The 13206-nt window shown below is 44.3% G+C and overlaps 1 protein-coding gene across 4 annotated transcripts in view; it reads right to left on the bottom strand.

Annotated features, from left to right (window-relative positions):
- The window catches only part of arhgef6 (Rac/Cdc42 guanine nucleotide exchange factor (GEF) 6), a 174546-nt gene extending 162693 nt beyond the window's left edge, over positions 1 to 11853 (bottom strand). For 3 of the 4 annotated variants that reach the window (XM_041195755.1, XM_041195756.1, XM_041195757.1), the window contains exon 1: positions 11577 to 11853. In XM_041195755.1, the coding sequence (XP_041051689.1) occupies positions 11577 to 11741 (165 nt within the window). In that variant the 5' untranslated portion in view covers positions 11742 to 11853. The remainder of the gene's footprint in view (positions 1 to 11576) is intronic. The other variant, XM_041195759.1, reaches the window with a different exon arrangement.
- Positions 11854 to 13206: the final 1353 nt, after the last annotated feature.

Raw genomic sequence — 13206 nt, 5'->3', positions numbered from 1 at the left:
CCCATGGACTGCAGCGGTTCAAGAAGGAAGCTCACCACCACCTTCTCAAGGGCAATTAGGGATAGGCAATAAATGCTGGCCCAGCCAGCGATGCCCACATCCCATGAATGAATTTTTAAAAAGATCCCATGGCACAAAGAAGAGCAGGGGAGCTCTCCCTGGTGTCCTGGCCAATATTCATCCCTCAACCAACATCACTAAAACAGATCATCTGGTCATTATCACATTGCTGCTTGTGGGAGCTTGCTGTGCACACATTGGCTGCTGCATTTCCTACATTACTTAACTTCAAAGGTATATCATTAGCTTTGTAGTGCTTTGAATGTGTGAAAAGTGAGATAGAATACAAGTTCCTTCTTTTTACTCAGTGTTTTCTATGACAGTAAATCCTATTGGAGGAGATCATGAGCTATTCTCTCCACTCTTACTCAAAAGGCCAATGCTATATAAACCCCACTTCCTACTCTGAAGAGAAAAAAACTCTTCCCCAAACATAAAACTGCATCTTCCCAATTGCCTTGTCTTTGGCTCTCCAAATACCTCAATACTTCAACAGCTGTCAACTTGCTCAATCATTGCCTTGTCAACAACTTTTGTTAGCTTGTCTGTTTACTCTCTCTCATTCTGGTCATTCCTTATGTATCATCCCCAAATTTCCTCACTCAAGTCCAAGAGGTGCATGTATCTGGAGCACAACCTGCTGAGGAATCTACCAGCACATCACTGGATCACATCAAGCGCTCTGGGGCAACACTATCCTCTGCCAAAGCTGCCCATCCTCCAGAATCATCCTGGAGATCAAACACAAATCCTGGCACCTCTTCTCCACTATCAACTATCTCTTCAATCCCCGCTCCCTGCCCCCTCCACCCTACCCCCAGCAAGAACTAGGAACGAATAAACTCAAAAGCAAAATGCTGCAAATGCTGGAAATCTGAAATAAAAACAGAAAATGCTGGAAAAACTAAGGTCAGGCAACATTTGTGGAGAGAGAGAAACAGAGTTAATCTTTCAGGTCGGTGATCTTTCATCAGAACTGAACTAATGAACTACTTTGCCATTATAATTGAGGTCCTCTGTTTAACTACATCTGCTGCTCCCCTCCCTCCCAATACCCACCAATCCAAACCTCCCTTCAAGTACCCCTGCTCTGAACCCCTGTTTTTTGCTCATTTCTCTCCGAACTCTCTCTAAGATCATCTTATCCATTAGGCCCACCACCAACTCCCTTGGCACCATTCCCACAAAACTGCTGACCATCCAGCTTCCCTTCCTGGCCACCATTTAAGCAGATAGTTTCAATGGTTCCTTTTCCTTTCCTCACAGTCATCAACATTTTCTTCCTCAGAAAACCCAAGCTCAATTCCTCTTCCCTTGCAAACAACTGCCCCATCTTCAGTCTCTTTCCTTCCTCTCCATAGTCTGCCAACATGTCACCTTCCAAATCTGCACCTGCTTTTCCCACAAGTTCACATTTGAATCATTCCAATCAGGTTTCCATCTCTGTCTCCACACTGAAATGGATCGAACCAGACTCAGAAATGGCATCTTCCATGATAGTGATCACACTAAACTCTCTCTCCTCATCCTCAACCTCTCTGCAAACTTTGACACAATTTATCAAATCTAACACTTTCAATGCCTTCTCTCCACTGTCCTGTTTTAATGGGCTGTTCTTTGCCCACATCTCCACCACTGCCTCTGAGTTGTCAAATTGGTCGTCTGACATCCAGTCAAAGAAAGAACAAAGAAAAGTACAGCACAGGAACAGGCCCTTCAGCCCTCCAAGCCTGCGCCGACCATATTGCCCGTCAACTAAAATATTTTGCACTTCCGGCGTCCGTTATCCCTCTATTCCCATCCTATTCATGTATTTGTCAAGCTGCCTCTTAAACACCACTATCGTACCTGCTTCCACCACCTCCACTAGCAGCGAATTCCAGACACTCACTACCCTCTGTGTAAAAAACTTGCCCCGCACATCTCCTCCATAGTTTTCTCCGATGAAGTCCAGTTTCCTCGAGTTTAAAATTGAGAAGATCAAAGACCCTACCACAAACTCCATCCTCTTTCTTGGCTATTGTCTCCGATGAAGCAGACATTTTACAATCCCTGGTTCCTAAATGAACCCAAGCTGAGTTTCCAACCTTGGATCCACCCAATCGCCAAGACCATCTGCTTCAGCCCCATAACATCACCCATATTATTCCAACACTCTCCTGGCCAGCCTCTCAACCTGCCATAAACTCCAGCTCATCTAAAAATCTGATGCTTGTACCTTATGCCAGACCAAGTGCTCCTCACACATCACCCCTATGCTCGCTGACCTACACTGGCTATCAACACCTCAATTTTAAAATTCTCAGCCTTGTATTTAAATCTCTTCACAACCTCAACCCCTCCCTATCTCTGTAATCTCATCCAACCCCTACACCACTCCCTATCTCTGTAACTTCCTCCAGCCTCTACACCACTCCCTATCTCTGTAACTTCCTCCAGCCCCTACACCACTCCCTATCTCTGTAACTTCCTCCAGCCCCTACACCACTCCCTGTCTCTGTAACTTCCTCCAGCCCCTACACCCCTCCCTATCTCTGTAACTTCCTCCAGCCCCTACACCACTCCCTGTCTCTGTAACTTCCTCCAGCCCCTACACCCCTCCCTATCTCTGTAACTTCCTCCAGCCCCACACTACACTATCACAGTAAATTCCTCCAGCCCCTACAACCCTCCCTATTTCTGCAACCTCCTCCAGGCCCTACACCCCTCCCTATCTCTGTAACTTCCTCCAGCCCCTACACCCCTCCCTATCTCTGTAACCTCCTCCAGCCCCTACACCCCTCCCTATCTCTGTAACCTCCTCCAGCCCCTACACCCCTCCCTATCTCTGTAACTTCCCCCAGCCCCTACACCCCTCCCTATTTCTGCAACCTCCTCCAGGCCCTACAGCCCAACCCATAACTTCTCTATTCCTCTACTCCAAATTCTAGCAGATCTCGCTTCCGATTGGCAATTGTGCCTTCAACCACCTAAGCCTCATATGCTGGAATCCCCTCACTATACCCCTCAGCATCTGCATTTTCCTCTCTTTCTTTCAAACCCCCCTCAAACCCCCCCTGCTTTGGCAGTGCTTTCGATAATGCCTGCTGATTTCTCCTAATGTCTTCCGATATCTCCTCCTTTGCCTCACTGTTCATTGTTGCTTCTTATTACACATTACACGTCTTGTGACATACCCTGGAATACTTTTCTACATTAAAGGCACTCCAGCAATGCAAGTTGTTGCTTTAAAGGCATTTTATTACTGCAAGTTGTTGCTGAAGAATCTTGAAACTTGGGTGTATCCTGGTAAAGATTGCTTTTCCCAAGGTCGATCAGCCAGGTAATGTTTCCCATTATTGCTTTCTGCAGATTATTCTTTTCAAAAGAAAAAGCCTTCAGCATTTCAATATACATCAAATATTAATCAAGGAAACACAATTTCCTCATTACTTCAGTTACCATTAATAACCAAGTTTTTGTTACAAAATCCTGCTAGCACTTATCGGGCGATCAACTGCATTATACTAACCACTTATTATGTATTACATATGAACACGGAGCAGGAATAGGCCATTCAGCCCCTCTAGCCTGCTCCGCCATTTAATAAGGTCACTGCTGATCTGATAGGAACCTGAAATCTGCATCCCACCGACTGCCAATAACCTAAGACCTCCTTGCTTACCAAGAATCTATCCACCTGTCTTAAAAACATTCAAAGACTCAGCTTCCACCACCTTTTGAGGAAGAGAGTTCCAAAGACTCACAACCCTCTGAGTAAAAAGATTTCTCCTCATCTTCATTTTAAATGGGCGACCCCTTACTTTTAAACAGTGACCCCCTAGTTCTAGATTATCCCACAAGAGAAAACATCCTCTCCACATCCACCCTGTCAAGTCCCCTCAGGATCTTCAACCAAGTCGTCTCTTAATCTTCTAAACTCCAGTGGATACAAGCCTAGTCTGTCCGACCTTTCCTCATAAAACAACCCACTCATTCCTGGTATTAGCCTGGTAAACCTTCTCTGAACTGCTTCCAATGTATTTACATCCTTCCTTAAATAAGGTGACCAATACTGTACAGAGTACTCCAGATGTGGCCTCACCAATACCCTGTACAACTGAAGCATAACCTCACTACTTTTGTATTAAATTCCCCTTGCAATAAATGATAATATTCTATTAGCTTTCCTAATTAATTGCTGTACCTGCATACTAGCCTTTTGCAATTCATGCACTAGGACACCCAGATCCCTCTGTACCTCAGAGCTCTACAATCTCTCACCACTTAGATAATATGCTTCTCTTTTATTCTTCCTGTCAAAATAGACAATTTTGCCACGTTATACTCCATCCACCAGATCTTTGCCCACTCACTTAACCTTTCTATATCTGTTTGTAGCTTCCTTATGTCCTCTTCACAATTTACTTTCCTACCTATCTTTGTGGCATCAGTAAACTTGGCAACCATACCTTCAGTCCCTTCACCCTAGTCATTTATAGAAATTGTAAACCTTTGAGGCCCCAGCACTGACTCCTGTGGCACACCATTTGTTACATCTTGCCAACTTGAAAAAGATCAATTTATGCCTACTCTCGGTTTCCTGTTAGCCAGCCAATCTTCTATCCATACCAATATGTTATCCCCGATACCATAAGCTTTTATTTTCCACAGTAACCTTTGACGTGACACCTTATCAAATGCCTTACGGAAATCTAAGTACAGTACATCTACCGATTTCCCTTTATCCACAGCATATGTTACTTCCTCAAAGAATTCCAATAAGTTGGTTAAACATGATTTCCCTTTCACAAAACCATGTTTACTCTGCCGGATGACCTTGAGCTTATCTAAGTGCCCTGCTATAACTTCTTTAATAATAGCTTCTAACATTTTCCCTATGACAGATGTTAAGCTAACAGGCGTGTAGTTTCCCCTTTCTGTCTCTCTTCCTTTTTCAATAATGGAGTTAGATTTGCTATCTTCCAATTTAATGGGACCTTCCCCGAGTCTAGGGAGTTTTGGAAAATTAAAACCAATGCATCAGTAGCTCACTAGACACTTCTTTAAGACCCTAGGATGAAGTCCATCAGGAATCATTCTCCCAACCTCGCACGGCCCGCTTCTACCTCCTACCCAAAATCCACAAACAGATCTGTCCCAGCAGACCGATCATGTCAACCTGTTCCTGCCTCACGGAACTCATTTCTTCCTATCTTACGGAACTCATTTCTTCCTATCTTGACTCCATTCTCTCTCCCCACCCACATCCACGATTCCTCTGATGTCCTACATCATATCAACAATTTCCAGCTCTCTGGCCCCATCTGCCTCCTCTTCACCATGTATATCCAATCCCTCTACACCTCCATCCCCCATTGGGATGGTCTGATGGCTCTCCACTTCTTCCTTGAACAGAGGCCCAAACAATCCCCACCCATCACCATTCTCCTCCGTCTAGCTGAACTTGTTCTCTCACTGAACAATTTCTCCTTAAACTCGTCTCACTTCCTCCAAATAAAAGGTGTGGCTATGGGTACCCGCATGGGCCCCAGCTATGCCTGTCTCTTTATGGGGTATGTGGAACATTCCTTGTTCTAGTCCTACTCCGGCCTCCTCCCACAACTATTTCTCCGGTAAATCGATGATTACTTCGGTGCTGCTTCATGCTCTTGTCTGGACCTAGAAAAATTTATTAATTTTGCTTCCAATTTCCACCTCTCCATCATTTTCACGTGGTCCATCACAGACACTTCCCTTCCCTTCCTTGACCACTCTGTCTCAATTTCTGGTGATAGACTGTCCACCAATATTCATTACAAGCCTACCGACTCCCACAGCTACCTCGACTACAGCTCCTCATACCCCGCTTCCTGTAAGAACTCTATCCCATTCTCTCAGTTCCTTCGCCTCCGTCGCATCTGTTCTGATGATGCTACCTTCAAAAACAGTTCCTCTGACATGTCCTCCTTCTTCCTTAACCAAGGTTTTCCACCCACGGTGGTTGACAGGGCCCTCAACCGTGTCCGGCCCATCTCCCACGCATCCGCCCTCACACCTTCGTCTCCCTCCCAGAAACATGATAGGGTCCCCCTTGTCTTCACTTATCACCCCACCAGCCTCCGTGTTCAAAGGATCATCCTCCACCATTTCCACCAACTCCAGTGGTGATGTCACCACCAAACACATCTTCCCTTCACACCCACCGGCAGCATTCCACCCTGACACCCTGGTCCACTCCTCCATCACCCCCTACACCTCAATCCCCTCCCACGGCACCTTCCCATGCAACCGCAGAAGGTGCAACACCTGCCCCTTTACTTCCCCCCTCCTCACCGTCCAAGGGCCCAAACATTCCTTTCAAGTGAAGCAGCATTTCATTTGCACTTCCCTCAATTTGGTCTAATGCATTCGCTGCTCCCAATGCGGTTTCCTCTACATTGGAGACACCAAACGCAGACTGGGTGACCGCTTTGCAGAACACCTTCGATCTGTCCACAAGCATGACCCAGACCTCCCCGTTGCTTGCCATTTTAACACTCCACCCTGCTCTCTTGCCCACATGTCTGTCCTTGGCCTGCTGCATTGTTCCAGTGAAGCCCAACGCAAACTGGAAAAACAGCACCTCATCTTCCGACTTGGAAATTGACAGCCTTCCGGACTGAATATTGAATTCAACAACTTCAGATCATGAACTCTCTCCTCCATCCTCACCCCCCTTTTTGATCCCCTTTTTTCTAATAATTATTATTTTTTTATGTATATATTTTTCTTTTCCCAACTATTTCCATTATTTTTACAATGTATTTCCATCCATTGTTTCATCTCCACCTTTTAGCCTATTTCAATCTCTTCCCCCCACCCCACCCCCACTAGGGCTATCTGTCACTTGCTCATCCTGCTTTCTACCCTTAATCACAATTAGCATATCCTTTAGTTAATATCACCACCGTCAACACCCCTTTGCCCATTTGTCTATGACATCTTTGGCAGTATCTCCTTTGTCTCCACCTATCACTGGCCCTCTACCCAGCTTTACCTGTCCCACCCCCCCCTTAAACAGCTTATATTTCACCTCATCTCTATTTCTCTTTAGTTCTGATGAAGAGTCATACGGACTGGAAATATTAACTCTTTCTCTCCACAGCTGCTATTAGACCTGCTGAGTTTTTTCCCGCTATTTGTGTTTTTGTTTCCATCAGGATCCAGGTTCTTGACAGGAGCAATTCCAACAATTTACTCGGTGCCTGTTCTCTGGTGACTGTAATTTCCCTGACTTTCTTCCCCATTTCCCTTTCCTGGTTTATAGCTGCCTATGGGATGTTACTTGTATCCTCTACAGTGAAAACTGATGCAAAATACCTGTTCAATTCATCTGCCATCTCCTTGTTTTCCATAATCAACTCTCCAGACTCACTTTCTATAGGACCAACACTCATTTTGTTAATTGTTTTATTTAAAATATTTATAAAAACTCTTACTATTTGTTTTTATATTTCTGTCTAGCTTTCTCTCATGCTTTAATTTTTCCCTTATTAATCTTTTAGTTATAATTTGCAGCTCCTTATATTCTGTCCAATCTTCTGGCCTTCCACCTATCTTTGCACAATTATATGATTTTAAGTTTGATTCTATCTTTAACCTTTCAAGTTAACCATGGATGGTGTGTCCATCTCTTGGACTTTTTCCTTGCTCGTTGGAATGTGAATTCTGTCAATTCTGAAATATCCCCTTAAATATTAGCCACTGCATTTCTATTGACCTATCCCTTAACCTAATTTGCCAATTCACTTTTGGCAGCTCAGCTTTCATGCCCTCATAATTGCCCTTATTTAAGTTTAAAAGCTTGGTCTCAGACCCACTCCTCTCTCCCTCAAACTGAATGTAAAATTCAATCATATTATGGTCACCTTCACTATGAGATCATTTATTACTCCCATCTCGTTGCACAATACCAGGTCTAATTTGGCCTGCTGTCTGGTTGGCTCCAGAATGTGATGTTCTAAGAAACTATCCCTAAAACATTCAATGTACTCCTCATCTAGGCTATCTTTGCCCATCTGACCTTTCCAGTCAATATGTAACTTAAAATCTCCCACGATTATCGCTGTGCCTCCCTGATAAGCTCCAATTATTTCTTCTTTTACACTCCATCCTACCATGTGGTTACTGTTAGAGGGCCTGTACATGACTCCCACAAATGACTGCTTGCCTTTACCATTTCTCATCTCTACCCAAACCGTTTCCACATCCTGGTTTCCTGAACTTAAGTCATTCCTCTTTATTGTGCTAAGACCATCATTAAGTAGCAGAGCCGCTCCTCCACCTTTTACTCACTTCCTGTCCTTCCTAAACGTCTTGTATCCTTCAATATTCAGATCCCAATCCATGTCCTCCTGCAGCCAGGTCTCTGTAATGGCTATCAAATCATATTTATTTATTTCTACGTGCGCTATCAGTTCATTTATTTTGTTTCGAACGCTATGTGCATTCAGATACAGAACCTTTAGTTTTCTTTTATTCTTTTTATAACCTCTAATTTCATCTGTTGATTTACTGTTAGATTTATACTCTCTATCCCTTCCTGGTTTTCATTCCCCATAACAATAACTTTCTCTTTTGCTTTGACTCTACCCTTTGGTTTACCACATCTTCCCAACTTGGATCCCTTGCCCCCTACATTTAGTTTAAAACCCTCTTACCTTCTTCTGTGGGGAAGGTGGTATAGTGTAGCGTCATTGGGCCAGTAATGCACAGGCTCGGGATAATGTGTTGGGGACATAGGTTCAAATCACACAATGGCAGCTGGTGCAATTTAAATTTAACTAATAAATTTAGAATATTAAGCTAGTCTCAGTGACAGTGACCTTGACAACAATATTTAATTGCTATAAAAACCCATCTGGTTCGCAAATATCTTCTTGGGAAGGAAACCTGCCGTCCATACCTGGTCAATCTGATGTGACTCCACATCCACAACAATGTGGTTGACTCTGAAATGACCTGGCAAGCCACACAGTTTGGGGGCAATTAGCCAGCAACACTCAAATCCCATGAAAGAATAAAGAAAAACAAATTATGGCTGGTTAGGACACAATTTTGGTTCTTTTTGGTGTTGCCTTTGAAATTACTGATAACTGCGTTCCTTCTCACTGGTAGCTGAGAGTTATACGCCATAGTTAATCCTTTTAAGGTTTCTGACAGGACTCTGAATCATTCTATCTTACATGTCACAAGTGAAGCCTGAATCATAAATATTACTCTCACTTCATTTAATATAGAATAACTTGCATTTATGTAGCATATAGTAAAACACAGAAAAACATCCTAAGGCACTTCACAGGAGCATTATTGAACAAAATTTGGCAATGACCCACATGAGGAGATATTAGGGCCGGTGCCCAAAAGCTTTGTCAATGAGGTAGATTTTAAGGACCGTCTTAAACGAGGAGATATGGAGAAGTTTAGGGAGTGAATTCCTGCGCTTAGAGCTCTGGCAGCTGAAGGCACAGCTGCCAATGGTGCAGTGATTAAAATTGGGGATGCATAGGAGGCTAGAATTCGGGATTGGAGGGGGTTATGGGGCTGGAGGAGGTTACAAAGATAGAGAGGGATGACGTCATGGAGGGATTTGAAAACAAGGATGAGAATTTCAAATTTGAGGAATTACCAGACTGGGAGCCAATGAAGATCAACAAGCACACCTCTGATGGGCCAAATGTCTTCCTTCCGTTCTACAGTTTCTAAAATTTTGTAAACCTCACCATAGATCAAAAATAAGTGTCCAAACTTTGTTTTTAATTGCCCATTTAACTGCATATAATAGAGCCCCACCAGCTTCCAGAGAAAGCCTAAATCTAGGGTCCCTTTCATTTACATACATTGTAAGCTGTTGATAACAACAGGTTTTGCAGTTCTGACACAGGCTGTATGTAGATGTCAGCCATGGCTCAGAGGGTAGCACTCTCACCTTTGAGTCAGAAAGTCGTGTGTTCAAGTGCCACACCAGAGAACAGAGCACACATTCAGGGCTGGTATTCTGGTTAGTACAGAGGATGTGCTGTCATTGAGTAAGATGTTAAACTAAGGCAAAAACAAAAACAGAATTACCTGGAAAAACTCAGCAGGTCTGGCAGCATTGGCGATGCTGCCAGACCTGCTGAGTTTTTCCAAGTAATTCTGTTTTTGTTTTTGTTTTGGATTTCCAGCATCCGCAGTTTTTTTGTTTTTATCTCTATGTTAAACTAAGGCCCTGCCTTCCCTCTCAGGTGCATGTAAAGGTTCTCCTGGTGCTATCTTGAAGAAGAGCAGGGGAGTTATCCCAGGTATTCTAGTCAATATTTATCCCATAACCAATGCCACAAAAATTGATGAGCTTTATCACATTGCTGTTTGTGGGATCTTGGTGTGTACAAATTGTTGCTGCATTTCCTACATTACCATAGCGACTGTGCTTCAAAATCACCTCATTTGTTATAAAGTGCTTTGGGATATCCTGAGGTCATGAAAGGTGCTATATAAATACAATTCCTTCTTTCATCAATTAAAATGGCAGTAGTGCTCAGAACAAAAATAAAAACAAAAAAACTGCAGATGCTGGAAATCCAAAACAAAAACAGAATTACCTGGAAAAACTCAGCAGGTCTGGCAGCATCGGCGGAGAAGAGTTGACGTTTCGAGTCCTCATGACCCTTCGACAGAACTCAAGTTCTGTCGAAGGGTCATGAGGACTCGAAACGTCAACTCTTTTCTTCTCCGCCGATGCTGCCAGACCTGCTGAGTTTTTCCAGTGCTCAGAACAACCTTTACCAAACCTCCAAGCCAATGAGATTCAAACAGACCAGTTAATAAAAAATATAAACAGAAATAGGATGGAATGTGTGGGGGATAGTGGAAGCGCCGGGGCAGGAGTTTGAACCATTTGCTGTAGATCCGGTGCACACGCCACAACCCGGTGCACACGCCACGATCAGGAGAATGCAGCTGCTGTTCAGACTGCGGTTTAGGTTCAACTGACATTTATTTAACCACCAGAAGTTTAAGCAGTGCCCTCACACTGCCAATTTCCCAGTTTTAAATCATTTAAGATAAAACTTAACTTTTTCTTGTCCGGTGTAACAATGGAAAGGAATTTTACCTTAGTTCATAGCTTGTTTTTTTTTAAAAAAAAAGAGAATTGATATTTGTGGTTCTCTTTACTTTCCTGGCAAGTTTCCAAAACATGTTTAATCCTAAAGCCTGACATTGTTTTATTATGGGCTACATGAAACAATTTTATCCTTTTCTTTAGACCATCTCCCAGCCACATAGCAACAAGAAAAAAAAAATACAAAATCTCCAATCAATCCATCCACAAAGAGCTGAATAGGGTGAGGTTTTAACTCTCTGTATTTTGGTGTGAAATGCGGAACTTGCCCCAGTTGGAGTTGAGGTTGGGTCCAGTTTCAGTGGGTCAGTTTGGGGGTTTAAGGGGGTGAGTGGTACCCCCACCCGGGGTTGGGTAAATGAGACCCCCACCCCTCCCAGTGCCAGTTTACCTTGTCCAGGGAGCCGGGTGCCAGGCGCTCCATCAGTTTGCAGAGGACCAGTCCGTCCCGCAAGGCACATTTCAGGAACTCTTCCGGATCCGAGATGGTCTTTTTGGGGGAGTCCAGCACCCCCAGGGAGATCAGCCAGGTCACATTCTGCTCGGCGGGGGTCATCGCTGTGGTCGGGGCTCCCGGAGTAAGGGGGGGAACAGGGGCGCGGGCAGCTGCCGCTTTGGGCTTGAGGGCTGAGCGGCTCCGGGACTCGCCCACATCCGCGGCTAAAAAGCTGCAACAAAACTCCTTCCTTTTCCGTCACTGTGTCTGCACGACTCTCTGCTCAGTATTGGTTAGAGAGGCAAACACAGCTCTCAATCACTCAGTAAACCCCCACCCCTCTCTCTCTCTCTCTCACACACACATACACACTCTCTCTGCATCAATGGAGAGAAGCTCCTCCCCTCAATTCAAACACAACAAAACCCTTTAACCACCCCCACTGTCTCCAGCCCCACTCACTCTCCCCCTGCCTCAATCCTCCTTTTCCTGCTCTGTGCTGGGAGAGGGAGAAGCAAACCGGGCACAAACTCAGCGCCGCCCTAGGTGCTGGGTGAGAAATGGAAGTGTGCTTTGAGAAGATTCCAACCCAACACCCAGAGACAACAGGCAGTGTGAAAGCTGCAGCGCTCTCTGGCTGAAGGTGAACTGGATCTTGAAGAATATTCACCCCAATCTGTGGCGGGTTGCTGCGGTTCTCAGTGGCTTTGCTGAGCGCTGATGTCCAGTGTAAATGCAGTTGAATCCAGACCCTGTGCACCACTCGTTTTTTTTGAAATTCACACCCAGGATATAGGCATCGCTGCCCAAGACTGGCATTTATTGTCCCAGTAAAGCAGCTTTCAGTCTGTCCCTACGTAGAATTTTCTAGGACAGAAACAGGCCATTTAGCCCAGCTGCTCTGTGATGGTGTTTACAACCCACACAAGCCTCCTTCCACACTACTTATCTCTTCCCACTCTCTCCCTGTAACCCCATCTCCCTCATTAAGCCTCCCCTTAACTGCCACAATGGTGTTTGCTTCAACCACTCACTGGAACAGGGAGTTTCACATTCATTGTGTAAAATAATTGCTCCTAAATTCTTGATTTATACTGCTTGTTCAGCACTCAGCAACAAGTGGAAATAGTTTCTCTGCTTTCAGCCTGTCAAACTCCTTCATCATTTTAAAAACCTCTATCATATCTCCTCATTGCCTTCTCTTTTCTAAAGGAGAGAGCCACAAGCTGTCTTACCTGATTAGACAGGTAATCTTACCTGATAGCTGAATCTTCTCTCATCATCTCTCTCTCTCTCTCTCTCTCAATCCTGACAACATTCTTGCTAATCTTTATTACTCTTTTTCCGATGCATCAATATCTGAGTTTGGAGACCAGAATTGCACACAGTACTCCAAGGGCTGTCTAACTAAGGTTCTATAGAACATGACTTCCCATTTTTGTATTTTATACCTCTGGATGAGTCTACTAGAGACAAGATCAACGCCTCAGGAGTGGCTGTGTCAATGAAGGTTGGCAGGTCCTGAAATCAAATTGGTAAAGGTGACATCCTGATGGTGCTATTCCTGGTTATCAATGTAACAGCC

Source organism: Carcharodon carcharias, chromosome 9 (assembly GCF_017639515.1).
Source record: "Carcharodon carcharias isolate sCarCar2 chromosome 9, sCarCar2.pri, whole genome shotgun sequence".
In the NCBI taxonomy this organism is placed as follows: Eukaryota; Metazoa; Chordata; class Chondrichthyes; order Lamniformes; family Lamnidae; genus Carcharodon; species Carcharodon carcharias.
The sequence above is the reverse complement of the archived record's forward strand: the minus strand, read 5'-3'. Positions and strand labels throughout refer to the sequence as shown.